This window comes from Punctularia strigosozonata (genome assembly GCF_000264995.1).
Source record: "Punctularia strigosozonata HHB-11173 SS5 unplaced genomic scaffold PUNSTscaffold_4, whole genome shotgun sequence".
Classification (NCBI taxonomy): domain Eukaryota; kingdom Fungi; phylum Basidiomycota; class Agaricomycetes; order Corticiales; family Punctulariaceae; genus Punctularia; species Punctularia strigosozonata.
The window spans coordinates 2,546,011-2,573,550 of record NW_006767436.1 but is presented as its reverse complement, the minus strand read 5'-3'; the positions used below and the strand labels follow the sequence as shown (position 1 = coordinate 2,573,550).

Below are 27,540 nucleotides of genomic sequence, written 5' to 3'. Positions count from 1 at the left end.
CTGGCTTCTGACATCACATTTTGACGATTATAGCTTGGTGAGTCCGGTGATCTGACTATGAATCGGGAGATCCTCGCTTTGTCGGAAGCTACACCTTGTACGTTTGGAGATGGTACATTCACTAGGAGATCTGGCTGGTGTCATCACGCATAATCCACCCAAATTCTTTCCATTCAACCGTTGACGCTGGATGCATGCCAAACATCACGGACCGACTTTCCGCCAACACTTTTCCACATCTTCCCTCGTCTCTGAATGAACGTTCATAAGCGAGGCTGGACGCACTTTAAACCTCCAGCGTGCAACTCCCTGGCCATCATGAGACTCTTTACGTCGTCGATTCACGCGCTTGCTCTTGCAGCAGTCGCGTGCGCTCATACCACTATCTGGAGCGTTGTGAGTGTATCGTTACATAGTCTGCGTGGCCGGTATTTGAATAAGAACATAGTGGGTTAACGGAGTGGATCAGTCGAGCGGCGTCGGAATCAGGCTTCCAGCGTACAATGACCCCCCTCTACCAGCGAACCCTGCGAAGGGGCAAAGCGCCGGGTGATTGACATTCTTGAATGACCGTATTGGTATGCTAAGCATGCCCACATCCCAGGTACAATAACTCTCCCGTACAAGATCTGACCTCAATCGGTATTGCTCTGTTATTGGTCATAATTTTCCGCGCCGCTGAAGCGCGTTATGTAGATCTGCGCTGCAATGTCTTGGGCGACGTCCAGAACCCACACACAGTTCCAGTACACCCCGGGGATATTGTCACGTACGTACCGTATACATGCGCGCGGACCGTCATGCTCACAATCTAGCGTAGTCTTGAATGGCACCACAACTGGCGCAACACCTCTGACGATATCATCGCCACGTCCCACCTCGGGCCGTCGAGTATATATCTGTCACCCGACCCGCCAACCAACAACAGCTGGGTATGTACAATTCATTCTATGACGCCTATTTGCCGAGTGCTGACAGCCGCATTCCGCAGGTCAAGATCCAAGAAGAAGGCCTCTCTGCTGATGGCACCTGGTATACTGGTCAGAAGCTGAACATGCGGCAAGGCAAGCAAGACTTGCAGATACCCTCTGGTATCGCTCCTGGTTTCTACCTCCTCCGCTCTGATCTCATGTGAGAGGTATATATCTATATTGTAGCCGCACGACGGCTGACGACCACTTATTTTGTGAAGCGCTTTGCATCAGGCTGAGATCTCGCGTCTCACGAACAAGAACTTTGGCGCCCAGGTCTACGTCGGGTAAGCGATTGTATGTAATATTCATGATCAATTCTGATTCTATACCCTCTTCTCTTCGATAGCTGCGTTCAGCTCGAGGTACTCGGATCCGGAACAACCACCCTCCCAGTCGGTGTCGGCTTCCCAGGTGCATACGGGTAAGAGCTTCTCTACGTGTACTCGACGGTGCCGGCGTTGAACTATCGCATTCGTAGCTACAACGACCCCGGAATTCTATACAACGTGACTCCCCGTTGTCTTCGAATGTTGCGGAATCATTAATAGCCGAGCCAGATCTATAACACGCCCCTGCCTCCATATACCGTCCCCGGACCAACAGGTACGTTCCGCTTCGACTAGGAACTTGTTCGGCTGCAACCGAGCTTCGTTATAGTGTGGAGCGGAGCTGCGCCATCGCCAACGCCTCCTGTCTACGGCTCACCCTCTGGTTAGCGATGCCCCGAGTATATATATTTGTCTTTGACCGCTGATATCTCACCAGGGTACACCACCGCCCCCAACTGGTCGACGTGGATCGGGAGCGGGTTCCAGACAGGTCAGTACTATCGATTGGATACAGATATCGAGCGTTCACCGTATTTCATCAGCAACTTTACAAACATCCGTCACCGTCGTCACTGGCACGGAAACTGTCACGCAGACGTACGTACCTGCATGGTCAAGTGCATACAAGACGCCAGCTCCGACAGCTTTCGATGCCACGCGCACCTCGTTCGAGAGGGAATTCACGACAGTCTCGCCGTCCGCTGCCATGGCAGTGCCGACGAACGGCGTCTAGTTCAGTGCCTTGACTTCTTCTCAGCGCGCGGGCCGTAGTATATTTTCGTGGACCTGTATGACTACTGTGACTCGAATGAATGAAACGCATCCTTTCAGATCCATGTATAAGTACCCGGATCGAGCGTTGTGGCACGATGTCGTTCCCACGTCTCCTCCGCCCACCCGTACACATGGCGCTTGACCGAGCTCTGCGTTCGGACTGTGCGACCCGATTGAATGCACATGGGACAACACATGGACGTGCCATGCGACTTCAAGCTTCAATGGCTAGCGACATAACTGCCGCTCGAAGAAATCACCTGCACGCCGGCTCCGACGGCACTTCTGGCTGGCTGCATGCATATGTCGGCGATCTCCTTTGGAGGGTTGTGTCTGCGAAGAACCGTTCACGATCAGCGGCTCTAACAACTGGACCGAAGGACTGAGGAGTCCTCCATCTGGGTCGACAAGGCGCCTGCACTCCGCCATCAGGATCACCACCCCACGGCACGGCATGATCCCCGCCGACACAGTAGTTACTATCATGTCCAACGCGCCGTCAGCTAACTAGCGACCGCGAGCACCACCATCGGGCCCCGTGTATTTTTAGCTAGAGTACACATGGAACAAGCATCGACCGAGATCACACCTCCGCTTCCTGGCGTCCGGACAGGTTGGGAACCAAGGCGCACAGTGATCGTCATGAGCTGCATCGCCTTCGTCCAACAATCGCCATACGTGCTCGTGGTCAGCATCCTACGCGACGAAGGACGCGAAATGGTATATAATGTGCGTGCAAACCCCCCGAATCCTCAGTCCAGGTCCTTCTCCTGCTCAACTAGCATCTGTGTTCATCCAGATCTACACCCTCGGCGTCGACAACCATGTTCTGCAAAGCGTCCCTCATCGCTGTCACCCTTGCCCTCATCGCGTCTGCCTCGCCCGTCGAGCGCGACACCGGCATCGCCCTCCCGCTGCAGAAGCGTGGCTCCCTCACCAAGTCCGATGGCACCTTCGATCACTCCAAGGCCATCGCGTCCACCGTGAAGGTGCAGAACAAGTACCGCCAGAACTTGATCAACCTCCAGCGTAATGGCGGCAGCCTGCGCCAGGGAGCCGAGATCAAGCCTCTCGCCAAGGTCCCCGCTTCCGTCCTCGAGAAGCGGCAGAAGGAGAAGTTGACCGACGAGGACGACGACACGGAGTGGGCCGGCACGATCTCCATCGGCACGCCCGCGCAGTCGTTCCTCATCGACTTCGACAGTACGTATCTGCATTCTCGCGCGCGGACTTCAGCTCACGACCTCCCTCCGGTAGCCGGGTCATCTGACCTGTGGGTCCCTTCGTCTTCATGCTCGAGCTCGGCCTGCTCCTCCAAGAAGAAGTACACCGCGTCCAAGTCCTCCACGGGCTCCAAGAAGAGCGGCACCTTCGAGATTGAATATGCTGACGGCTCCACGGTCTCTGGCCCCAAGTACTCCGACACCGTGACCGTCGCCGGCATCAAGGTCACCGGCCAGTACTTCTCGCCCGTGACCACGCTCTCCAGCAGCTTCAAGGACGACCCCATCGACGGCCTCCTAGGCCTCGCATACCCCAGCATCTCAAACCTTGGCAAGACGCCGTTCTTCAACAAGGCGGTCAGCCAGGGCACGGCGTCCAAGAACGAGTTCGGCTTCAAGCTCGCGTCCTCTGGATCCGAATTATACCTCGGTGGCACCGACAGCTCGAAGTACTCGGGCTCGATTGAGTACCACGACGTCGACACCTCCTCCGGCTTCTGGCAGGCGACCGGCGCCAAGGCCAAAGTCGGCTCCAAGACGGTTGTGTCCGGCTTTGATACCATCATCGACTCCGGAACTACGTGAGTTCCCGCTGTATCCTTCTTATCTCGCATTGGTGCTGACGCCTCTATGCAGTATCATGTACGGTCCCCCGGCCTCGGTGAAGAAGGTCTTCGCTGCCGTTTCCGGCTCGAAGCTCTACGACTCCACCAACGGCTACTACAGCTACCCGTGCGACTCTCCCCCGAAGATCTCCTTCAACTGGGGTGGCAAGGACTGGGAGATCTCTTCTGACAAGTATGTCGCTCCATTATCCCCTATTTGTCGTCCGAGAACTGACGCACCACTTCTCTCACAGCCTTTCCCTCGGCGAGACCGAGAGCGGCTCCGGCGAGTGTGTCAGTGCTCTCGCTGCGCAGGACCTCGGCCTCGGCGACGACGTCTGGCTCCTCGGTGACAGCTTCATGAAGAACGTCTACACTGCGTTCTCCTTCTCTAAGGATGCGGTCGGCTTCGCTGAGCTCTCTTAGACGATCTCCAGTATACCTCATGATCTTCAAGATACCTCACACGGACTTCACGCACGCTGTAGAGTCATGTACATTACCGACATCTCACGATAGTAAAGACGGAACGATGGACGAACAAACACAGACGTGATATGCGAAAGCGACAACAACAGAGCGCGATTACAAGATTTGCGAATATTATAGGCGATTAGGTTGGTGGATTATAGACTGAAATTCGTCGGCGCCGCCGTACTTCGTCGACTGTCAATAGCTTCCAACCCGGCCATCGTACCGGCCCAACTGCCATCCGAGGATGAGACCACCGACGCCATCCCATAGCGCCGTGCCCCATAGCAGCTTCTTGTCCCCCCTTCCCGTCAATGCGGCGGTCGCGGCGACGACGCCGATGAGCATGCGCACCGGTGCGCTGGCGTGGAGAAATTGGTTCTCCTCGATGGGCATGTAGGCCGTGACGAGATACGCGACGGCGAGCGCGAAGGTGGTGATGCCGCGAATAGCGTACGCGTCTCGAGGTGTTCCGATGTACACATGGTACAATCCTATCCCGCATAATCCAATGGCGTGGAATAGCACGTAGTAGGGGAGGTTAATCGACGCGTCGAAGACCATCTCGTGTCTGGGATGGTGGCGTAAGTCACAGCCGAACGCACAAGGATCTATGGATCTCACTTTTTGGCAGAGAAACGTCCTCAGGTAGTGTGGTAAGATACGCTCCGGGTCGAGCGCGATGGATCTGGGGAATAGGAAGACCTGGATGCCACTTATAAGTCTTTTCGCCCGGTGTTATAAGCCATGTAAGGCCCCGTAACTCCGGATGGTACGGACAGCTTCTAGGACGGTAGACGACTTTGCGGAAGCTAACCCCGAACGGAAGCTATGCGCCAGGTACTGCCATCACGACTCAGACATGGCGTATTTCGCGAAGCTGTGCAGGTATCCGGGGATTGATCCGATGGCTGAGTCGCAATGAGTCGTCTCGGCAAGGCGATATATCACACATCTACCCGTGGTAATGGGCGTATACAAGCGTTTGGAAGTTTCTATTCCCAGGCAGATGCTGTTTCAACAGAAGTCGGATGACCCACCATTCGCACCAGTCTGCCTACTCGTACATACAAATGACACGCTAATATCAGTTTCCTGACCCGATCCTGGTCACAAGAAATAGTCAGCAAGGGGGCGTTTAGCCGGCACCGATCGAACGTCCTGTGTATTTCGTCGTCAGGCTATGCAGGTCTGATGCAAATGACACAATCGCGTACCGAAGGCGCATGCGAGAAGACCTTGTATTCCTGTCCTAGGTTCTCGTCCAGTTCAAGGATGGACGCTACGTTGCCGCAACGATAGCAATAGTTGGGAGCACTCCAGACGGTCACGATGGTTCGGTCAAACATCATCTTGTACCCTTCCATCGCGAGTTGGTGGGCACGAGCGATGAGGTCGATCCTGTGATACAGCCATCTTAGCCGATACGGTTGCATAGCATTCCGGCGTAACCTACCGGTTATTATGAGCAAAGGTTTTGGTGATATCGGCGCCGAAGAGAAAACCTGCGCCTCGCGGGGATAGGCCCCAGCCAGAGATATCTGTGGGCGCCGTTAAAACCACGGGACCCAAAGGCATCGATCGCAAGACGGAATGCTGAACGCTGAAAAATGTACACACCATCTGGATCTGACCACAGTAAATCACACATGGGACCATCATGCGGTACTTCCTGTTTGCGGTCTATTGCTCGGATCTACCGTGCTGTGTTCAGAGATACATCTCGCAGGGCCGATGACACATGCTTACCTGATCGATAGCCTGCAAGTTCGGACTCAGTCCTCCATGGATACAGAACACCCGTCCGTCGACGATTGCCCCCAGTGCCAGATAGTCGAAGACTTCGCAACACCATCTCCACACACCGCTTCCCGAGCCGTACTTCCGTTGGCATTCGTCATAGAATCCGTAGACTTGCGTGATCTGCCGTGACTCGTGGTTGCCCCGGATAAGGTGGACGCGATCCGGGTATCGTACTTTGAGGGCGAGGAGTAGGAGGAATGTCTCGACGGAGTAGAAACCGCGATCGACAAAGTCGCCGAGGAAAAGGTACGAAGTATCAGGCGCTGAGCCACCAGTAGAGAATAATTGGAGTAGGTCAAAGAACTGTCCGTGTATGTCCCCGCAGATCTATCGTGTCGTATGTCATGAGCAACGAAGTAGCATATATGCATGATGCATCGCATGACGAGAGTGCGCACCGTAACGGGTGAGTCTAGTTGCTGCACATTCGCTTCCTCTATCAATATCTCTCGGGCTTTGATGCAGAGGCGTTTGACTTGCTCCTCTGAGATGATTTCGCATCTCTTAAGCTGCTCTATCTGACTGACTCTTGGTGAGGGCGAGCCAAGCCAATTGTCGCTGTACGGCACCTATCGAGGTCGCTGGTCATGACTCTTCGTTTGGCACGGTTGTCCGAGATGTCGTCAGGAGAATACGGTTACGATGTTTTGCAGTTGGTGAAACGGAGCAATTCACGATGCAACTGCGATTGACTCCAGGCTCGGAATATTGAACGACTATTCACGTGATCGGTTCAATGGCCAAGTCTCCGCCGACGGTGAACGGTTCACTGAAACGGTGAAGCTTGAAATTTGAAAGCTCTGGACTCGCATCGCAACGAAAACAGCTGGAACCACATCGATCAGTGTCCGACAATTCAATGTTCTGTACATACTCCTCGAGAGGACACCTGCCCTGGCTTTCTTCAGCGATAAGCGCTGAAGCGCTGAAAATGACTCCAGCTCTTTTAGCGCTCGCCGCCCAATCCGCCAACAGTTCTGTATAGCTTTCTGGGCCTCCATGATAGAACCTCTAGACCCACTACGGCGCTGATTACAAGCGTACGCGTCTAATCTCCCACATCACATCCATGACGAGCCGCCGAGAGTCGGTTGAACTCGAAGAACTGGAGGAAGGTCGAGAGGTCAGTTCAGCGGCGTCATATACGCGAACTGTAGCATTCATACTGATATGCTTGTGTCCTGCATCATATTTCACCAGAGAGGAGTTTCTGGTCGTTTCGTGCCAGTTCGAACCGATGCGCGTCATACTATGCATGAGAACGCGATAAACGAGAAGATGGTTTTGGACCCCGAACCTGTATGTATCTGCGCGCTCGAAGTTGACGGTTAACGGAATTGAAACATGATAGCAGACAGGAGTTCAGGAAACGGGGGGGCCCGCCTGGAATTATATTCATGGTCGTATGAAGGAGCATGATAAGGCTATGATTGAAGGGCATACGGGTGATATCGACAGCTTGCTGATATTTGTAAGTCTATGCCATTTATTTCTTGCTCATTTGTACTAACCAATGTGCCATCCTAGGCTGGACTGTTCTCAGCTGTGCTGACAGCGTTTCTGGTTGAGACATATTCCCAGCTCCAGATTGACACGGGGCAAGTCACGGTTCAGATTCTACTCGATATCTCTCAGCAACTTCACAACGTGTCTGAAGGCCAGGTTGCGCTGCCAACAAACGCTACGGCTACTATAAACCACTTCGCTCCAGACCCATCCGTCGTCGTGATCAATTGTCTATGGTTTCTCAGTCTCATCGCAGCCTTGTGTTCAGCGCTGCTGGGCATCATCGTCAAACAATGGTTACGGGAATACTCGTTATGGACTACCATCGCGCCGGTCGAACACGCCGTCCACCTTCGACAATATAGATATCAAGCTATGATCCGCTGGAAGGTGCCGACCATCGTAACGTTCCTACCCACTCTTCTACAAATTTCGGTCATTTTCTTCTTTGGCGGTCTGGTAGCCTTGCTATGGCCTATCAACCACGCTGTGGCAATCGCTGCCGGCATCGCTGTTGGCTTCTCTATCACGTCTGCTATGCTTACGATCCTCATGCCGCTCGTGATGGAAGCGTGTCCCTACAAAACACCACTGGGCTGGGCTTTGCTTGCAAGCGTCCGGCCGCTATATAGTGCAAGATATTCACTGGGTCAACGGTTTCAGGCCTTGGTATCTACCTCTAGAATTCAGAATGGTTGGCGGCTTAGATTTATGAAGATACTTCATCAATGGTCCAGAAAGCATCCCGATCTATACGACAATGGAAGTTGGACTCAACGAGACCTATGGCTCCCTTCGGTGGGCGCCGATCCCGTGCACGCAGTAACGTGGAAGTGCAGATCTCTGTTGTGGACTGCAGCTCACGAGGAGCTGAGCGCCGATATTATCACAAGCCTGATTATTAGCTTGCCAGGACCGCGGTTGCGCACTCGCGCCGAAGGGGAGTCAGCGGAGGACGATGAAGCGCTCTACTCATGGCCAGATAATGCACATAAACGGCTCCATGCCTACTGGCTCGCAATATGCGAGGTCATCGGCATCGCTCACAAGGGCTCAGTTCCAGCTTTAGACGCCATTGAAGTTGCGTGCGCATATGACACGACCGAAGACGGCGGATTGGATTGGCTCAGCTTCTCCTGGCGAAACGTCCGACTCCCGCTTTCGGGTCTCAACGCGACGCAACTGCATATCATGTTCGAGCTCTTAGCCTCGGGGGTTCAGCGTATTCTGAAGGAATCCGAGGTTCCCTTCCCAAGTGCCACTGCTCCTTTCACCGTAAACAATGTGGAACATATGCATGTCAGCACGCTCTGTATGCTTCGTATCCTGAGTGGATTGCGACCCGAACTGCAAGCGCCTTTCTGCAGTCTGCTTTTGAAGACGCTGCTCGATAGTTCTCGACTCCGCTGGCCCGACTCAATGGACGGAACTGCGGTGATCATCTCCCTTCTGCTCAGCATAGACGAAGCGGACTGGAACGGTAAGCACTCCGTCTGATTCACGCGGCGAATTCGAACTCATGAAAACCGACAGATTGTACCCCGACAGAATTCGTGGAATGCCTGCGGGCGAGCTCGCCATTCGGCGAAACGGAAACGCTGGGGACTTCCCAGCGAGCCCGAGACGTGTTTTGGGCAGTGATAGCGGTCGTCACCAACTTGCGGGCACACAACACGTCAGGCAGCACGTCTCGGATCCAGTCTGCCACGACCTCCTTTCTGGCAATGGTGACGCACGCGATATCGGAGGAGGTCCGATTGCGGGATAGCGATCCCGACATCGGTGCTCACCGTCTCAGCGTGCCGTGGATCAAGCTCATCCGATTTGCCGGTCATCACCGCGAACTGGCTCCTCGAGCGCTCGTACACCAGATCTTGACCGCACAAGAGCTCGGATTCGGCGATAAAGACATGCTGGATCACTTCCGGCACTTGTACTGCACGTTCGACGAGCGGTGGGCCATACGAGACATGGAGGCGCTGTATTCCTTCTTCGACTACATACCGCTCTCAAAGCGTTCACGGCCCAATACCCCGATCAGCTATTCGTCCGCCGAAGATATCGAACCAGCGACCCCGATCGTAGAATCGCGGTCTCATGCTTTCGTTGGCGGGTTCAGGATGCTTCCTCCGCTGCCTGTCCCGCCCCCTCGTCAACGACCCGTCGTCGGTTTCAGAGGGCCTCGTCCATTACCTTCGCGCTTCGCTTCAATTCCTCATCTCGTTCACGCGGGGATGCAGTTCGGCATCGGAGGCGGGGACGTCGGTTTGGCACCCCCGGCGTATCACCCCCGCAGCGTCGTCGGTCCCCGATGGCCGGGAGAGTACCCCAGCTACATGGAATTCCCGGAACCTGTCATACCCCAGGCCGCGCCCATCACGGAAATGCCTCGTTCAAATGGACAGCAGTGCAACGGCTATGAGGCGCCGTCAATGACGGTCGAAGACTCCGGGGTACATCTCGAACCGTCGCCGGATATCTCTCACGACAATTTGCGAGCATCTGTGGACCATCCGCTCTCGGAAGAGGTTCTTCTGCAGAGAGATGACCGCGAACCTCACGCAAAACCAGCGATGCTACAGGATCTTCTATCCAGACTAGTAGGGGCTGAGCCCCTCAGAGTATCCGATGACGGCGGCTCCTTCGAAATACCGCGGCTGCCTGCGGAGCCGCACCAGGAAGTCACGAACGGACGCGAAGGCTACCTAGGCGAGCAAAGTGAAACGTGGCGAGACGCGATGGGGAGCAGAGTGACGTTTGACGAGACGGTGCATACCACTCGGACTCACCCTTCCCGCGAAGCGACTCAACGGGCTGCCTCTCGCTGAGTCACAGCGGTACGGGCGGGCGAGGAATCGACGTTCAAAAGTAGCGATTTGTCTTAGCTAGTAGTACAGATGATGACACGCGTTCGGCGGGAAAGCTTCGATGGCGCTCAGTCTCCGCCCTTCTTCTTCTTTTCCTCGACGAGCTCGATGTTGGCGTCGGGGACGCCCTTTAGGATGGGAAGGTCCTTGCCCTTGGGGCTGACGAGGAGATCTTGGATGTCGTCGGAGACGTCGCCCTGGACGACGATCTCGTCCAGCCCCTGCGGGTTCTTCGAGACGGAGGCGCCGGTCGCGAACTTTTGGGCGAAGAGTTTGGCGGCCTTCTTGAGGTCGATCTCTGCAAAGATGGTCGGTGATGTGAGACCGCGGAGAGGTAGAGCGGGAGGCGTCGCACCGAAAGCTTCCAGGCCGTGGATGGTTGTCACGTATTTGTTCTTGTTTCGTTGAATCCGCTTTATAGTCACCTGTGCGGGGCATCGCTCAGTTTCAGGTGGGTTTCCCCGATACGGCGGTCTCGCGCACCTGGCTCGCCATCTTCTTCTTCAGTGCGGCGTCAGCCTTGGCTTCCGCCTTGGCTTCCTTCTTTGCGGCCTCCTTCTCGAGTTTGGTCTGGGCTTCGAGCGAGAGAGTGCCTAGCTTGGCTTGCAAGGCCTCTAGCGGTACCGGTGTGAACGGGACGTCGTCCGAGACGAAGGGCGGATAACAGGCACGGACCTTCGGACCAATACTTGTCGTAGAGCTCCGGATGGGTCGACTGTAGCCACTCTTTGCATCTTGTGATGCTCGATCCGAATTCGCAATACTCGGGCGGGAAGGTGCAGACTGTACGGCCGAGGACGAGGTTGCGGGCGCGAATGAAAAGTGATCAACGAGAGGTGTGGTAAGATCGGCGGGTCAAGGTGACGGTAGCAGAGCGCGGAGACTGACTGTGGCAGTAGAGGACCTGCTTGGGCGGGATGGGCTGCTTGGGGGCGTCGGATGTGGAGGGATCTGCGGCGGACATGGCAGCGGTGTGGGACGGGTGTGAGAGGCTCGGCGCCGGCGTCTATCTGAGGAGCGTGTGCATGTCGCATTGCCCTGGGCGCTCGTTTCAGCTGTGTGCCTGTATACTCACCGCATGTACATAAATGAACGCGTGTCTTACGATGATATCCGACGTGTCTCACTTGCATTTCATCCAACCGCCTCCGCATTGCTCTGGTCCAATGGCCGGGGAGCGCGCACGTGGGCGAGCGCGTGATGTGTGCGGTGTCATTGCTCATCCACGGCACATCCTAGAGCCAGAGCATGAGACACATATAAGTATGAGATGCCTTCTACCACGGGCGGGTTGGCGAATAAGTAATGATTAGTAGGCCACGACGCCAGGAGCAGGGCGAGGAAACTGGTACGACTCAGGAACCCGGCGGGATGGCTTCCCAATGCGGCAAGTGGCAAGCGCGATCGGGCGGGAACGACGTCAGGGGCCAGATCCGTTGCCCCGCTTCTCACCGTCACGAAGTTTGCGGGATGGCCACGCCCCTTCGGTCGACGCGCGCATCCTCCCCGCCAGGATGCCGTCCCCGTCCAGCGCCAGCTCGCGCAGGATGCTCCTCCCGTTCAGCAAGCGCACCACCCACACCGTCCCCGACGTCCTCCCCCTCCACGTCCCTGGCGACAACCGCCCTCGATCGCCCCCTCGCCAGTCGACACCCATCCCGCCGCCGCCGCCGCCGACGACGACGACGGCCCACCCTCAGCCGTACCCGCCCAAGCCGCCCCCGGCACCTACCGCCTGGGCCAAGGCCCGCGCCCGCGACCACAAGCGCACCATCGCCTTCGCAAAGCAAGAAGGCAGCTCGCCATGGCGCACCTTCACCAAGCTCCTCTCCCAGATCACCCAGGCCTCTACCGGCTCTCCCTCTGACGGCCTCAGCAACACAGAGAGCAGCACGAGCGTCCCACAGTTCCTGACCGGTCACCGGAGAGAGGCCGAAGACGAGGACTGGAAGCTGGACGAGGTCGTAGTCGATCACGAGTTGGAGGATGCCGACGTACAAGCGCCCTTCAGCCCTATATGCGTACCAGATCACTGATACATTCCACGATACAGACCCATGGCTCCCAACACTCCGCGTCCGGTGTTCCTCCGAAGCAGTCCACCACGCGCCAGTCGGATTCCAACGGCGGTTCCATCCATCGACTGTCCCTTTGGGAAGCAGATCAAGGCGACAGGAGCATGGCGTGGAGGCTTGGCTCCAGGCTCTGGAGTTTCTTCGAACCAAGGTATATACGACAAGCTCCTTCGTCTGGTCTTTGCGTATTGAACGAAATCCGCCCAGATTCGAAGACCCGGAGCGAGAGCTCGAATACCAGAAACTGTCATGGTATTCCAACAAACCTATCGCCGTCTACGCCGCCCTTTATCTCTACCTCAACTGGATCCTGTACCTCATCCTGAATCACTCCGTCACCCCCTACGAGAAGTATACCTACTACGGAGGACTTACCTTCTTCACTCTGCCGGTGCCCTTCATGGTCATCTTCAACATGCCTAGGCGGTACGTCCTGCTCGGCTATCCAGCATGCTCCCGTTCATATCTCGTCGCCAGGCATCCGATCATCTTCCAAATATGGTTTACGATCGCAGTGTGGTACTGCGGGCTCACCGAACTCATACAAATACATCAATGTGATTTCTTCGACCACCCGAACAACACCTGCCACGGCAAGGACTTCCTCGCCATGATGTACTACAATACCGCGCTGCCGGCATTAGGACTCTTCGTCATCAGCAAGAGGCTGTACAACTTTATCATCCAGGCCGTCGTCTTTATCCTCCTGCTCGTGCTCGTCATCCCGGTGCAGTCGATTTTTTCCAGAAACGTGATCAGCTTCGTAGGTCCCAAACTACCACCCCTTCTATGCCGCTACTTATGCTGTTTACCTAAGGCCATTTTCTCGGTTTTCATGCAAGGACTGCACTACACGCGCGAAATGGTATACCCCTATCCTTCGCTTCTATTGTCGCTCTCCTTACCCGGGACGATTGTGGCTCCATCTTAGACAGATCGTCGGATGTACATGCTCAATTCGCAGCTTAAGGTCGCCTATCGGGCGCAGCAAAAGGTATCGGCGTTGTCTCTGGTTTAATCGTACCGTGCTCACCATTCACATTCAGGCCCAAATCGCGGAGAGCAAGGCGAGTCAAGCCAAGAGGCGGTTCGCGTCGTACATCTTTCACGAAGTCAGAGTACCTCTGAACACCGCCAGTAAGTATGAGACGTCCTTTTTATAGCCACAAACTGATGGCCTGCGCAGTGCTCGCATACCAGAACTTGCAGACGTCCAACGCGTTCCGAGCCGCCGCCGACTCGAACCAGAGCGTCGAGATCTACGCGATGGAAGCGAGCTTGACCATGATGCAACAGGTCCTCAACGACGTTCTGGATCTCCAGAGTCGGTGCTCTGCATACAGCCACATCGGAATGAGACTGAGCGTTGTTCACAGAGATGGATGCGGGCCGCTTCGAGTCTTCTCCCCGGCCCTTCAACCTCCATCGCGCCATCTCTTCTGTTGTAGGGGGCCTCGGAGTCGCAACCGCTGCCAAGGGTTTGGACCTGAAAGTGGAAACGGACCCGCGATTAGATCAACTCGCCAAGTCCTGGCACGAAGGCCGAGACGATGGGCTCTGGGTCGTCGGCGATGAAATTCGGCTGCGCCAGGTCCTCACAAACCTGACGAGCAACGCGGTCAAGTTCACCCCTGAAAACGGTGGATCGATCAAAATCGTCTCGAAGGTCATCGCACCGACGTCGGAGGTGCCTACGCCACCATCACCCTCTCGCGATGTGGAGGACCGTGAAGATCACGGTCACCCGTTCGACAAGGAAATGGCGCTCGTGGAGGCCGAGGAAGGCCGCATGCCGCGCGCGTCCCCGCGGGACGGCGAGCGACGACTCGTGATCCGGCTCGAGGTCCACGACTCCGGGCCCGGCATTCGGCCGTCGGACCTCGTCGACAATCGGCTCTTCCAACCGTTCGTGCAGACGCGCGTGGGCAAGCTGAGCGGTAAGGGTTCCGGCCTCGGCCTCGCGATCGTGCGTCAAATCGTGCATCTCAGCGGCGGCAGGCTCGGCGTGCGCTCGCGCAAGGGCGAGGGCGCGATGTTCTGGGTCGAGCTCGCGTATTCGGTCGCGACGCCGGAGGAGGTGGAAGCTGCGAGGGAGAGGTCTGCGTTCTTGCCCTCGCCGGCGATCCGTGATGAATCGTCGATGGGTGGGGTGCCGCCTGCGCTGTCGGCAGCGTCGGGGTTGCCCGAGAAGGACGGAACGGCGGCGGTGCCCCCCCAGCCGGTGCATCATCCTACGTCGTTCGGGTCTGGAATATCACGCAAGACCGACACGACGACGGACAGCGAGTTTCCACCGTCTTTGCCGCCGGTGGATCTGAAGGACACGACGCCTTTGCCGAGGTGAGGGACTGAGTATTCCTGAGATCTCCACGGTTAGCTTACGAGGTCGACGAGGTATGATAGCTTGCCTGCCACTGCGCCTCCCAGCATCACCTCGACGCCGGCATCCCCGCCGGTAGGTCCACCCACACAGGCGGCGAGCACCGATGCGGATGACCCGCTCTATGTACTCGTCGTGGATGACGACGGCATGACGAGGTGATGTCATTATGTGTTGTTGTCGAAGAGAATTCCGCTAACGACCTCGCAGAACGCTCATGGCGAGGATGTTGACGAAACTTGGGTGTCGAATCGATACGGCGAGCGACGGTCAGCAGGCGCTCGACATGATCCTCGGCGGCGATCCGAAGAAACCGTACGATTGGATCAGCTTGGACAACTACATGCCCGTCATGACCGGCGAGGAAGCGGTGAAGGAGCTGCGAGCCCGAGGACGTAAGGACCTTGTCATCGGTATGTGCGAATAAGTCTTGTTTCCCTTGCCGTGCTGACGTTCTGGCTCAGGCTGTACGGGCACGGCGTTGACAGAAGACCAAGCGAGTTATATCGCCGCTGGTGCGGACCGCGTGCTCGCCAAACCGATCATGCTCAAGTACGTGTCCTGATCGTCCCTCCACGTTATCGGTACTTATATTCGATACCACAGGGATCTGAAGGCGGTCCTCGACCTAGCACGGCAACGAAGAGAAGACCGTCGGGCGGGTCGAGAACCGCGCTCACCCCCTGAACACCCAATACCCACATAATAGCGCATGCATTAACGCATGTTCATCACACTGACGGGACCATAAATACGGGGTTCCCTATAAACTAATCCTCGCGCATTCGTGTCTTTTGTCCAGATTCCCCTTGGTTAATATGCTTTAGATATACATACCATTGTTGATCGTAAGCGCATCCTGTACTCATAGCAAGCAGTCGTCCGTGATTCATCGGGCCCTAGATATACCTCCGTTGTGTAATATTTAAGACCATACATATGGTCATTGGAATCATTTGGGAGAAATGTGCACACTCCAGACCATTTGGCGTTCGTTCACGAGTTCAGCAGCAACCGTCACTTGCTGATGCGTGTCACGGAACACGCTCTCCCACAGTGCCTTCCACGATTCGGGAGAGTGTATGTAACGTGGTCCCCTAGCAGACACAGCGTGTAAGCCCTAGATGACAAGGCAAAACAAGGCATCACTCACCGCCCCATATTATCTCACATCGCAACATCAGTGTTTGGGTGTGGCAACTGAACGAACGCGACATACCAGGCGTCAATCCTGCCGTAAATTGACCTCGGTGCCTACCAAAGATGATCGCAGGCCGATCCTTGGGCACCAGGGTAGCCAGCCTTAACGCCATCGCGACTTGCGTTGACTCGTCAAACTGTACTGCCCGTTGAGAATGGCGTACCCGAGATCATGCAAGCCTATCGCACCAAATGGAACACGGCGCCGGTGTATATGTGGTCGACTCGCCCTTGGAGGTGCTCTAGGCGGGATACTTCTTTCAGCGGAACCGGCGCGTCGTGCGACGAAACGTCGAGCGGGATCTCGAAAACGTCCGACTGGAAGAAATGGATCCTGCACTTGTCCTTATCTTCGAAGAGGCCGTAGCCGATCTCGATAAAGTCGAGACGAAGGTCGCATGCCAGCACTTTCTCCGCAGGATAACCGTCGTAGACCGCTTTTCTGGCGTCCGTGCCCACTGCGCTCTGGACGTAAGTTTGAGAGCGCAGGTACAGCGGATAGCGATGTACACACTCATGCAACCAATATCCAGCAGGATCGTGTTTCCGGTCCGACCCTCGCGGAGGACCTGAGGATATACTGGATGCCTGGCCATCCGCGTGGCCACAAATTGAAATGCTCGGATGCACATGTACGGAAATTGGGCGCTAGATAGTGAATGTGAGCCAAGCGCAGTCAAGGCGGTTTCGGCTGGATGGGTCGTACTATAGACTGTTACACAAGTAAGTACTCCTGATTACTTGAAGGCTGAGAAGAGACTCACTCTTTCTGAGTACGAATGATCTTCGCCCTGATCTCCTCTTCCGTTCCGGACATGGTCTCTCGCAGGAAAGCCATCTCGGGATCTGACAAGTCCAGCTCCAGCTCATGACTACCTAGAGCTGGTATCAACTCGGGCGGCGGCTGAGCTGGTCGAGTGATCTTGAGATCAGCCATGCTTCAGTGAGAGACAGAGGGAAAGTGGTTGCGACCTCAGCATCGAACAGTGCTAGCGTTTATCTGGTGGCCTGCCGAAATGCGGGGCTGCCGATGCCAAGTTTAGGGACTGTTATCAGATTAGATACCGAAGTAATGCGGCAGCAGTCCTGAGGCAGTGACCGCCGAAGCTGGTGCGAGAGCGAGGATCCTGTCAGCTTCGTCTTCGTCGCTTTCGGTTCGATGGCTAGGTGTGTTGCATACCTATGTAACAGCGGCCGGGGCATGGTTGGTCGTCACCGAAGAAGTGTAACTGCTTATTCAGCACGGGACAAGTATAGCTAGCGGTGCCGGCTCTGGCGATAACCTCCAGCCATATGAGCAATCGTGGACGCCGGGTCCAGAGAGCACCTAGAGCTTCGTGTGCTTGAGGAAGTCGAGATGGACCACCGGAAGCAAACAAGGTTGGATCGTTTTGGTACTATGCCGGGTTACAATACATGAAGAGAACTGCGGTCGCGATTGGCCAGAGTTCAGGAACGCAAGGCTCGAATGAGAGCATACCTTCTTTGTGGTTACGACTCATTCACCTATAACATACGTGCATCCCGTATCCCCAATCCACACTTCGTGCACCTTCCGCGCTGGCACGTCTAGCCTTTCCCCTGGCCCAAATGTCTCTCGGATACCGTTCGGATCGTCTCTCGGGTACGTGATCGTGAGTTTCCCATCCAGGATTAGATGTGTTGTGAGTCCCGCGTGCGAGTGGGGGGAGTAGTGCGCGTTTCTGGGTGGACCATAGTGCCGCGTTCGTTGAGTCCCGAGGATCGCATGAGAAACCTGGTTCAATTGAGGACGCTTGCTGAGACGCACGGGCTATCTGTCCAGGTAAAGACGTGTGAGAAGCCCCAAGACCGCACTTGAGTTTCTGCATCCGCTTGGGAGAGCATCGCGGTGAAGAGTAAAGTTGTCGTGAATTCAGTCAGATGTGGGTCACCGCCACGTTCTCTACTTCGCGGCAATATCTCTCGACCAACCTCTCAACCAACCTCTAGCCTGTGCAAGGCTTGCTCCGAGGCTTATGCACTGATCCGCACCAGGATGCATGGACATCGTCTATGAGATTCATATCCTAGCCACGTCATCAAGGTCTTCCCCCTTTCCTCCCGGCACTACTCGTCGTCCTACATTATCGCTCGTTCACTTCGTCCTCAACTGGACACCCAAAGTCCTACTCTCGTAAACATGTTTGTGTGTATCCCTCCGTTCTTGCCGTCCCGCTTTGCCGTCACATGCACTGCGAACTGCAATTAAGTTCAGCTCGGTGGAACCAATCTACTGCCCATTCTCATGATCCGTGCGACGACTGTCCTCGAGGAACCCCGCATGCGGGTCTCGTGTTCATTCCATTCTCCAACTGGTTCGCCCTTTCCATTGGCTGTCCTCCGCAGCTCGAAGACTGCGATGGGGGGTTTTGCTGCCTGACTACGGTCTTCATTGGTTACAGCAATGTTCCCCCTCCGGCGAATAACATGCGAGGCATACCGAACGGTGGATACATTGATCATTTCGAACGTCTTTACTGGCGCCCTTGATTGCTACGGAACTCTGATTCTTGGTCACGGTGACCGATCAGCATACTCCACCCTGCTACCCACGGGATCAAGACAGCGTTTGCCGCATATGCGGCACTTAGTTCGCAAGCCAGGCGTCGAAAACTCAAACTGTCTTCCATGTTCTTCTCTGCGCTCAGTTTCAACGCTTGGTCGTTCCTATGACCTGCGCAGCGCGGCCCGCAGGATGTGAATTCGTGCAATCGTAGCTCTCTCGCCACTCGCTAGGCTTCATTGGCTGGCGAGCGGTAGCGACATCTCTTATAGCCTCGCTTCGCCGATACCTGCGTCTCATGTTATCAGGAAGACGACGATTCAATTCCACAGCTATACCTGGTGACGCCTTCGACTATATCGTCGCTGAGAGCTTTCTTCCTGGGCAGGGAGCGATTGGCTCTTCTCGATGCAGGAACGGCCAAGGTCCGTTCGCCGGTGCCCTTCCGTTCCTTTGTGCGCAGACGCTATCAACCTTCTGGTGACCTCACGCGCGGGCCAGCTGACATTGCTGACATAGCCGACATTTCAGCTGTGCGTGATCGGGGACGAAATGCAGATATAAACCACCGACAAATGCGCCCCCACCGTGGAAGGACTCCTTTGTGATTCCAATCTTACTTCAACTGTTACTCTGAACGAAACCAATCATGGTGCAACCACAGGAGGTCGACGTAATCGTCGCGGGGTACGCACGGTTTCTATATTGTCGTCGTCGACCTTTAACGCCCGACTATAATTCGCAGAGGTGGCCCTGCGGGTTCGTAGTTGCTATGGTCATGTTCTCCGGCCCATCTCCAACGCTTCCCCACAGGCTGCGTAGTCGCGGGCCGTCTGGCTTACGCTGACCCCAACCTGAAGGTCATGCTTATTGAGGGTAAGCCATCGCCGCCTTAGGTCCACCGTCACGACATGTCAACTCCCCATAGGCGGCGCCAACAACAGAGACGACCCGTGGGTCTATCGGTGAGCTCGGACCGTCTTTCTTCAGTGATGTTCTGCTGACACGCTATCCCCCAGGCCCGGTATCTATGTCCGCAACATGCAGAGGAACGGCACGTAAGTATGCCCGTGACCGACATACGACGATCCACTGACATTATTGCAGCAATGACAAGGCGACGTTCTACACGGATACAATGGAGTCGTCTCACCTGCGCGGAAGGCGCTCCATCGTCCCGTAAGTCATTCCGTATCCGAACAAGTTCCGACTGGCTTAAGACGATGTACAGCTGTGCAAACATCTTAGGTGGCGGTAGCAGGTGAGTCGGGATGGCTACTCATGATAACGGCGATGCTGATGCTTCATTCCAGCATAAATTTCCAGGTCAGTCTTATATCCTCGACCGAATCGTTCGGACGTATTGATCGACGGCGCATCAGATGTACACTAGGGTATGATGCACTATTTTTTAAACGTCAACAATGACTAAAATAATGGCTGGCGCTAGGCTTCCGCCTCCGATTGGGGTAGGTCCACAACTCACACACACACCATATTACATACCCCTGACACGCCTCTGTGTAGATGATTTCAACGCTGAAGGATGGGCTGCCAAGGACCTCCTTCCTCTCATGAAACGCGTACGCACATATATCTCTGTCACTCAACACGGTCTCAACATATCCGCGCTCTCCAGCTTGAGAATTACCAGAAGCCGGCGAACAACGACACCCACGGTGAACAGCTGTCGTGGACAAACACATCGCGCAGAAACTGATTACGTGATTACGGTCATCAGGTTACAACGGGCCCATCGCTATCAGCAATGGTGGACAGGTGAGGCCCTTGGCTCAGGACTTCTTGCGCGCTGCGCATGCTATCGGAGTTCCGTACAGTGGTACGCGAAATTCTTCCATCCAATATAGCTCATGACTTTAATGCCATGAATCTATGCTAGACGACATCCAAGATCTCGAAACTGCTCATGGCGCGGAAATTTGGGCCAAATATATCAGTACGCCTGCACGTCCTCCCCCAAGGTTTATGTTCACGCCAGATTGCAGACCGTGAGACTGGACGGCGGAGTGATGCCGCTACAGGTATAGTGATTCAAATCTACTTTTGATACACTGATCTCAGTGCTTCCCGTGCAGCCTACGTCCACAGCGTCATGGACGTTCAGACCAACCTGTACCTGCGCTGCAATGCTAGGGTGTCTCGAGTTATCTTCGAGGGCAACAAGGCCGTTGGCGTAGCATACGTTCCTTCTCGGCCTAGGGTCAGCGGTGGCGCCGTCGAGGAGACTATTGTAAGCGTTCTGATGATCAGGACATCGACGCAGAGCTGACGCTGTCATCCAGGTTCGCGCTCGCCGCTACGTCGTGTTGAGCTCTGGGACTCTTGGAACCCCCCAGATATTGGAGCGGTCTGGCGTCGGCAACTCCCGTATGCTGCAGGAGCTGGGCATTCCCGTTGTCAGCGACCTTCCAGGTGTCGGGTACGCTGTCTTTCTGGGCTAGCATCGGGATGATTCTGACCTCTGTTACAGCGAGGAATATCAGGACCACTACACGACCCTTTCTCGTATGTCTCTGGAATAGTCCGAGTTCTCACAGCGGATCTCATGATGACTTCCAGTTTACCGCGTATCCAACGAGAGCATGACTACTGACGATTTCTTACGTGGTGTCAAAGAGGTCCAGAGAGAGGCAAGGTCAAATTTTCTCCTCAATTCCCTCGGCTAACATGAAGTTGTTCGTAGCTCTTCGCCGAGTGGGAGACAAGCCCCGAGAAGGCGAGGCTGTCCTCGAATGCGATCGATGCTGGGTTCAAGGCGCGTGAGCATGTATTGCTGATCTGTCATAAACTGATGCCCGTTCTCTAGATCCGGCCGACTGAGGCGGAGCTCAAGGAGATGGGGCCGGAATTCAATGAGCTTTGGGACCGCTACTTCAAGGACAAGCCTGACAAGCCTGTCATGTACGTCATCCCGGACCCGAATCACGAGCATAGACTGATCCTACGTTTCCAGGTTTGGCTCCATCGTCGCCGGCGGTACGTCTGCCAAATCCCCTTCGGCCTGCTTGCTGACATGCCCCATTAGCCTACGCCGACCACACCCTTCTTCCTCCCGGGAAATACATGACTATGTACGTTTCGATATCTGCGTTCCGGATTGAGTCTTATGCACGTGTTGCAGGTTCCAGTACTTGGTAAGCTATGCGTAAGCACCAACCCAAATCATGAGCTCACCTCTCCACAACATTAGGAATACCCGGCTAGCCGCGGAAAGGTAAGGACGCCATCGATCGTACTGCCACTGTTCTCAGATTCCGTCCGATCTAGATCCACATCTCCTCCCCGAACCCGTACAAGGAGCCGAACTTCGACAGTGGTTTCATGAACAACAAGGCTGACTTCGCCCCGATTCGGTGGAGCTACAAGAAGACGAGGGAGGTGGCTCGCCGGATGGATGGTATGCTGTATGGTCGACCAAAAGGACGCGCTTGACATTTATCCATCAGCCTTCCGCGGCGAATTGTCTTCGCACCACCCTCACTTCCACCCTGCGTCACCCGCCGCAACGAGGGACATCGACATTCAGACTGCGAAAGAGATTTACCCCGAGGGTTTGACTGTCGGGATCCACATGGGAACGTGGCACAGGTAGATCAAGAAAGGTGACGCATAACATCTTCATTGCTCATATCGATATGCTTAGGCCGAGCGATCCGTACGACGCTTCGAAGGTTCACAACGACATCAAATATACCAAAGAGGACGACGCTGCCATCGACGACTGGATTGCAGATCACGTCGAGACGACGTGGCACAGCTTGGGCACCTGTGGTATGTCTCCATTGCATGTTCTTGGGAGTGTAGAATACTGATCCTCTTAACGAAAGCCATGAAGCCTCGCGAGAAAGGTGGTGTCGTTGACCACCGTCTCAACGTCTACGGTGCGCTGGAACCTGGTCGTCATATATAGGTTTGCTGAACAATATCCTTCCAGGCACCGAGAACCTCAAGTGCATCGACTTGAGTATCTGCCCCGATAACCTGGGAACCAACACCTACTCTTCTGCCTTGCTGGTAGGGGAGAAAGGCGCCGACATACTGGCAGAAGACCTCGGTTCGTACCGCCACCTCTTGCGATATGAAGATCACCCGGCTAAGGGTTGTTATAGGCTTGCAAATCAAGGTTCCTCACGCACCTGTCCCTCACGCACCGGCTCCGAAGGGTGTCGCGTCTACTCAAGTCCGCTGATGGATCCTCTTCTTCGTCGTCGTGCTCGTAGGCTTTGAGGTATCGGGATGTATGATAAAGGTCTGAAAACGCTGCAGAGCTTTGTATTGACCCCTTTGGTGGGATGTCTGTACGATTAAATGTCCAATACGACATTCGGATGACCACATTGACGAACCTTCATGCACATACGCTCGAATGCCTATCATCTACCGCTTCGTATTCGAGGCGCGCTTCACGAAGGGGCTGAGGACGCAGACAATCGTGCACAGCTATTCAAAGGGGGATAGAGGGACAATGTATTCCCCGCCTCCAGTACGCCCACCGGGAGAGACTGGAACATAAAAAGCCAAAACCCACGATGCAACCGCATGCTGGCATTCTTTCACCCCTTCGTGGGCGGCGAACATGCGCTGCAGTGCTGTAGTTGACGAACAAAGACGGACTACATTCAACATTGGCCCACACTGGTCTCGGTGCACATATTGCGTAGCGCATATACGATCTTGTTCTCAGACGGCTCTTCAGGGTGGCTTCTAGATTACGGTACTGGCGGTCGCAGACGTAGATGATGTGCCCTCAGGGTAGGAAAATCATATTACCGATCAAATTCAAAGTCTATCGGAGATCGCGAGGGACATGGTGGCGGTGCTACACATGGCTTCTCATTCCTTTCTCCGACGCGTTGCACATCCGATGTTGAACTCTTTCATGATAACCGCTGTTTGTAAAAGACAAGTCAACGTCAAACGATGTAGAAGACAGATGATGGCGTACAACGGATGACTTATGAAACTATGGCGACGACGTGGCTCTTGCCCGGAACGAGGCTTGATACGGTTGCGCCCTGTGCCCTCTCGATGATCGACTGCTTACTCTGGACGCCACGCATTCTCTCTCTCTGTGGGTCTTTAGATCTCTTTCAGAGGCACTCTCTACTGTCTGGAAAGCCACTGTTTCTTGCTATGCGTATAAGTTTCTCGTCGAGATGGACTGGCTACCCATTCGAAATCGCCAGTACTCTCGTCTGCAATCGTTTTACGGTGCTATCCTAGCCTCGTATACTCTATTATACTCTACTCCTCCTCGAGCGCTTGTAGACATGTCCGGTCCTGGCCGCCAGCAAATCTACACCGAGTTCACCCCGCAAGCCGGCCATGGAACGACACCCGCCGGCAGCTCAGGCCAAGGTCTTAGTCTTGTCCCAGTACCTCAAGATGCTCCCGAATCGAAGGCTAAGTCGTCCTCCACTTCGAGTTCGAACTCCGCTTCTCCGGTTATTCCGCTCAACGCCATCAACGCCAATTACCTTCCACTTTCGCTTGCCCAACTTTTGCCTGACACCAGTGTTCCCGTACTTGCTCGCGTCCTTCAGAACTACGGCCTCCCGGCGTTCCCTCCTGGAACGCAGAAAGCGTCTCTCAGGATCAGGGTACGGTTTTCCTGTTGATTGTCTGTTCGTTATTAAAATATGGGTTCGAATGCAGTGGCCTGGATACACGAGCGGAGAGCGCACCTTGCCTTTCGTACTTTCTGGTCCAGGTGGGCCTGCTTCTCGTGCAGATGTAGTGCGCCAAATTGCCAAAATCTTCTCCCAGGTCTATGAGGTGAATGCATTCGTCATTTATTCATGTCGCACTGATTAAAAACGAGCGCGTCCTCTGTTCAGAAGCTCCAGTACGACACTCCCTTCAATAAGCAATGGAGACTTGGTCCTTCGGCGATCTCAATGGATGACGTTTACCTTGCGAATCTACGCTACGTTTCTCAAGATATATGGCAATGCGATTTTCTCGTAGCCGTTGCTTAGACAGCAAGCTTGAGAACAGCTCGTGTCTTTCTGGTCATTCACTCGGACAAAACATATTACAGGCGTGAAGAGCAAACAGCTCTCGTCGGTCCTCAGCAAAGTATTCACGATATAATACACGGACTTCATCGATATTCCCAGCGCTCATGTACTAATCGTCGCATTGTGTTGCTCTCGTTATGCTGTCAGCTGCTGCTCGCATCTATCTGTGAATCTGCTTTGCAATTGAATGAATATGTCTACATCCTTTTCTTACGTTGTCTATTATCCGATAGTACAAAACAGCTCGTTCAACCAAGCGATGCACCGTACAGTCAGAATGTTATGGATCGACTTGAAGTTGTTAACCTACAAAGCTTCCACAACCAGGTCATAACCTTCTCTTCTGCTACCGCCTTCTTCTTCTCGAGGCTGAAGTACGACACGGAGCTTGCGACGCTCAAAGGCACTTCCCTGCCAGATATCCAGCAATAATTTGGTTTCTTCCAGAGGTGATTTGACGAATGATTGATCATATTGGCGACCCGCAAATCCGCGCCCCGCGGTCAGTGTGGATGCAAAACCGCGAACCCCAGAGAGGCTGAGGGGTACCTTTGTCGAGCCAGCGTTGCGGGCAGCTAGGCCGAGTCCGACGAGAAACTCCGCCCAGTCGTGTTCGCCGATACCATGCGATCCCAGCTGATCAGGGGCGTACAACGGTTGGAATCCGTCGGTGATCGAGGAAGAGACGGATGGAATGCGGAACGGAGTAAACGAATGGGATCGGATCCGTATCGGGGACGGCGTGGAGAAACACGACGGCGGGGGGTCTAAAGGTCCGGTACGATCCTTGAGAACGGCCGAGAATGAAACAGACAATGCCACAAGCCCTGACTGAGGCCCAGGGCTTTGCGCTGGCGCCGTTCTGGAGTAAGGCGGGGGAGGTTCCGTAGGAGTTTCCTCCGCTTTATCGATATCTTCTGTTCGACTGGGAGGTGATCCAGGGGGAGGGGCATACTGGTGAGTGTACGGCTCCGGCGCACCAGGAGGTGGATGGTATTGAGTGCGCGCGGGAGGCGATCCGGGTGGGGGTGGGTAGGAGGTCATCGCGGTAGCTGCGCAAGTAGCGATTGCGTGACGTCATAAGTTAGAAGACAGCACATCAAACCCATGGCGCTTACATTCGCGAGCGGATACAGAGCACAATAAAAAAACTCCGTTATATACTCATTGCCTATTTAATCAATACGCTCCAGTACATCATATGATGAATACGTTGTTCTCCTCCTCGTGCTGCGATTGCTAAAGACTGGCTTAATTGTGCATTCACCTCCACTCGGTTCTGTGCAAAGTCTTCGCCTTCCAGATTCCCAAAGACCCGTTTCCACAACTTCTTCCACGACTCAGGGGAGTGCCCGTAGCGCACTCTGCATACTACTGAGAGGAGGGCTCGAAGAACATGACGTTTCAAGTACATACCTGCTCATATGATCTATGCGAACTACATGAGCGCGTGCAATCACCGTTGAACATCATCGTCAAGCGCACCGGGTATCAGACCTTCCTCTTCACGTCCTTGATGTCTTCCGAAGATTATAGCTCCAGTATCTCTCTTTAAGAGCAGCGCAACTCGCAATGCCATAGCATATTGCGTAGGTTCGTCAAACTGTCGTAGTATCCATAATCAGTATGTATATATGTTCATAAACAGATAAGATCTGTCCCCCTACCAAATGGAAGAGTGCGCCGGTATAAACGTGCACCAGCCTGTTGCGTAGTTGGGCGAGGTTTGTTACATCAGATAAGGCGACGGCCGATGTTAGCGAGGGCGAATCCAATGAGAGCTCCAGGATATCGGAAGCGAAGAAGCGGATGTTACACGAGTTCGCATCTTCATACAACTTGTGACCGAGATTGATATACTCCTGGTGCAGGTCCGTGGCCAGCACATTCGAGGCGGGATATCCGTCCTGCACAAGACATCTTACGTCGCTTCCCACTGTAATGTGCGTCAGCATGATCTCAAGGAAGTTACAATCACAAAGACGCACTCATGCATCCGATGTCCAGGAATATGGTGTCACCTCCCTTTGCCGCTTCGATGACGCGGGGATATATTTCATTCCGCCGCATCATCAAACACACAAAGTGAAAGCCATGTATGCAGGGATATGGCCATTGCGAGCTTCATCAATCATATCGATCAGCGCGAAAATGCTGCGAGGCTTCTAACGTTAACGCCCTCACTATGCCCTGGACAAAAGCAAGCTCGGAATAGCGAGCTAGGGAATCAGCTCAAATAACGCACTCTCGTTGGATCTCTAGTATCTTCCACTTGATTTCATCTTGATCACCAGGGATCGCTGAGTACAAGAACTGCCACTCGGTGTCCGAAAGTTGCAGACGCGAAGTGTCGAGTTCAGGGATGACGTCTTTTTCTGGGCGTACTTCCCGGGTGATCTGGACATCGGCCATGGCGAGGTAAGTATGTTGGGATAGTATTTCGCTCGATGCTGACGATATGAACAAGAATGCGACGAAAGGGGAGTTCGACGGAAAGCTGGCGGTATGTAGAACTGATAAGGCTTGTAGGTTGCGTACGTCATTTGTAAGCTGTTCCCATGTCACATATTATGAGCACGATGCGTGAGCTCTAGAGAGACGAAGGCCTGGCAGGTAATAAGTATGACATATGAGATGGATGCATATGGTCCAGCACTATCCTGTTGCGCATCCGCAAGCTCGGTGGACTGGGGGACTTCGCCATTTTTGCCACGTGGCAATCACTTTCAGAGATGTCGTTCAAAATATGAATCGTCTTCCTACATAAT

General features: G+C 54.6%; 12 protein-coding genes across 12 annotated transcripts; 6 read left to right on the top strand and 6 right to left on the bottom strand.

Annotated features, from left to right (window-relative positions):
• Positions 1-311: 311 nt before the first annotated feature.
• Positions 312-2,036, top strand: PUNSTDRAFT_142953 (uncharacterized protein; the record flags this gene model as incomplete). Its single annotated transcript, XM_007382581.1, has 13 exons — positions 312-396; positions 449-549; positions 605-642; positions 697-769; positions 821-932; positions 992-1,131; positions 1,193-1,258; positions 1,321-1,395; positions 1,453-1,480; positions 1,532-1,577; positions 1,632-1,685; positions 1,740-1,793; positions 1,846-2,036. Exons 1-13 carry the CDS (start codon positions 319-321, stop codon positions 2,034-2,036), a joined length of 1,056 nt encoding a protein of 351 aa, XP_007382643.1. The 5' UTR covers positions 312-318.
• An 865-nt stretch (positions 2,037-2,901) lies between these two features.
• Positions 2,902-4,331, top strand: PUNSTDRAFT_112865 (acid protease; the record flags this gene model as incomplete). The annotated part of the gene is made up of 4 exons (XM_007382565.1): positions 2,902-3,280; positions 3,335-3,881; positions 3,937-4,098; positions 4,160-4,331. The coding sequence occupies 4 exons, from the start codon at positions 2,902-2,904 to the stop codon at positions 4,329-4,331; spliced, it is 1,260 nt and encodes a 419-aa protein (XP_007382627.1).
• A 243-nt stretch (positions 4,332-4,574) lies between these two features.
• On the bottom strand, positions 4,575-4,940 carry PUNSTDRAFT_65370 (uncharacterized protein; the record flags this gene model as incomplete). The annotated part of the gene is made up of 1 exon (XM_007382564.1): positions 4,575-4,940. One exon carries the CDS (start codon positions 4,938-4,940, stop codon positions 4,575-4,577), a length of 366 nt encoding a protein of 121 aa, XP_007382626.1.
• Positions 4,941-5,315: 375 nt separating this feature from the next.
• Positions 5,316-6,768, bottom strand: PUNSTDRAFT_119887 (serine/threonine protein phosphatase; the record flags this gene model as incomplete). Its single annotated transcript, XM_007382563.1, has 7 exons — positions 5,316-5,537; positions 5,594-5,777; positions 5,833-5,917; positions 5,997-6,072; positions 6,126-6,506; positions 6,578-6,701; positions 6,749-6,768. The coding sequence occupies 7 exons, from the start codon at positions 6,766-6,768 to the stop codon at positions 5,487-5,489; spliced, it is 921 nt and encodes a 306-aa protein (XP_007382625.1). The 3' UTR covers positions 5,316-5,486.
• A 792-nt stretch (positions 6,769-7,560) lies between these two features.
• Positions 7,561-8,042, top strand: PUNSTDRAFT_29631 (uncharacterized protein; the record flags this gene model as incomplete). The annotated part of the gene is made up of 2 exons (XM_007382562.1): positions 7,561-7,650; positions 7,707-8,042. Coding segments are annotated over 2 exons (426 nt in total), but the record flags the coding sequence as incomplete, so codon positions are not given.
• Positions 8,043-9,079: 1,037 nt separating this feature from the next.
• On the bottom strand, positions 9,080-11,542 carry PUNSTDRAFT_51647 (density-regulated protein DRP1). The gene is made up of 6 exons (XM_007382561.1): positions 11,441-11,542; positions 11,228-11,335; positions 11,036-11,166; positions 10,908-10,977; positions 9,219-10,850; positions 9,080-9,165 (listed from the first exon to the last, which is right to left on the bottom strand). The coding sequence occupies exons 1-5, from the start codon at positions 11,514-11,516 to the stop codon at positions 10,621-10,623; spliced, it is 615 nt and encodes a 204-aa protein (XP_007382623.1). The 5' UTR covers positions 11,517-11,542; the 3' UTR covers positions 9,080-9,165; positions 9,219-10,620.
• Positions 11,543-12,273: 731 nt separating this feature from the next.
• PUNSTDRAFT_119885 (uncharacterized protein) lies at positions 12,274-15,902 on the top strand. The gene is made up of 13 exons (XM_007382560.1): positions 12,274-12,546; positions 12,606-12,778; positions 12,835-13,053; positions 13,105-13,390; positions 13,445-13,492; positions 13,559-13,621; positions 13,674-13,764; positions 13,814-13,951; positions 14,004-14,967; positions 15,031-15,165; positions 15,218-15,420; positions 15,472-15,559; positions 15,614-15,902. Exons 2-13 carry the CDS (start codon positions 12,732-12,734, stop codon positions 15,711-15,713), a joined length of 2,382 nt encoding a protein of 793 aa, XP_007382622.1. The 5' UTR covers positions 12,274-12,546; positions 12,606-12,731; the 3' UTR covers positions 15,714-15,902.
• Positions 15,903-16,055: 153 nt separating this feature from the next.
• On the bottom strand, positions 16,056-16,848 carry PUNSTDRAFT_37299 (uncharacterized protein; the record flags this gene model as incomplete). The annotated part of the gene is made up of 4 exons (XM_007382559.1): positions 16,056-16,104; positions 16,214-16,344; positions 16,397-16,665; positions 16,722-16,848. Coding segments are annotated over 4 exons (576 nt in total), but the record flags the coding sequence as incomplete, so codon positions are not given.
• An 857-nt stretch (positions 16,849-17,705) lies between these two features.
• On the bottom strand, positions 17,706-18,073 carry PUNSTDRAFT_64758 (uncharacterized protein; the record flags this gene model as incomplete). The annotated part of the gene is made up of 2 exons (XM_007382558.1): positions 17,706-17,910; positions 17,997-18,073. The coding sequence occupies 2 exons, from the start codon at positions 18,071-18,073 to the stop codon at positions 17,706-17,708; spliced, it is 282 nt and encodes a 93-aa protein (XP_007382620.1).
• A 1,307-nt stretch (positions 18,074-19,380) lies between these two features.
• Positions 19,381-23,088, top strand: PUNSTDRAFT_142948 (alcohol oxidase; the record flags this gene model as incomplete). The annotated part of the gene is made up of 31 exons (XM_007382557.1): positions 19,381-19,418; positions 19,477-19,490; positions 19,545-19,607; positions 19,660-19,696; positions 19,751-19,789; positions 19,839-19,910; positions 19,963-19,992; positions 20,045-20,057; positions 20,114-20,125; positions 20,182-20,200; positions 20,259-20,314; positions 20,371-20,410; positions 20,473-20,571; positions 20,632-20,688; positions 20,738-20,773; positions 20,828-20,982; positions 21,035-21,171; positions 21,223-21,257; positions 21,312-21,382; positions 21,436-21,519; positions 21,559-21,653; positions 21,706-21,728; positions 21,778-21,823; positions 21,874-21,886; positions 21,943-21,966; positions 22,020-22,149; positions 22,199-22,340; positions 22,396-22,523; positions 22,580-22,633; positions 22,687-22,806; positions 22,862-23,088. The coding sequence occupies 31 exons, from the start codon at positions 19,381-19,383 to the stop codon at positions 22,939-22,941; spliced, it is 1,962 nt and encodes a 653-aa protein (XP_007382619.1). The 3' UTR covers positions 22,942-23,088.
• Positions 23,089-24,022: 934 nt separating this feature from the next.
• Positions 24,023-24,730, top strand: PUNSTDRAFT_133156 (uncharacterized protein; the record flags this gene model as incomplete). Its single annotated transcript, XM_007382556.1, has 3 exons — positions 24,023-24,352; positions 24,408-24,527; positions 24,590-24,730. The coding sequence occupies 3 exons, from the start codon at positions 24,023-24,025 to the stop codon at positions 24,728-24,730; spliced, it is 591 nt and encodes a 196-aa protein (XP_007382618.1).
• A 1,239-nt stretch (positions 24,731-25,969) lies between these two features.
• On the bottom strand, positions 25,970-27,188 carry PUNSTDRAFT_125638 (uncharacterized protein; the record flags this gene model as incomplete). The annotated part of the gene is made up of 8 exons (XM_007382555.1): positions 27,018-27,188; positions 26,957-26,962; positions 26,761-26,894; positions 26,440-26,708; positions 26,258-26,375; positions 26,189-26,201; positions 26,040-26,136; positions 25,970-26,011 (listed from the first exon to the last, which is right to left on the bottom strand). The coding sequence occupies exons 1-8, from the start codon at positions 27,182-27,184 to the stop codon at positions 25,970-25,972; spliced, it is 846 nt and encodes a 281-aa protein (XP_007382617.1). The 5' UTR covers positions 27,185-27,188.
• Between the last annotated feature and the right edge of the window lie 352 nt (positions 27,189-27,540).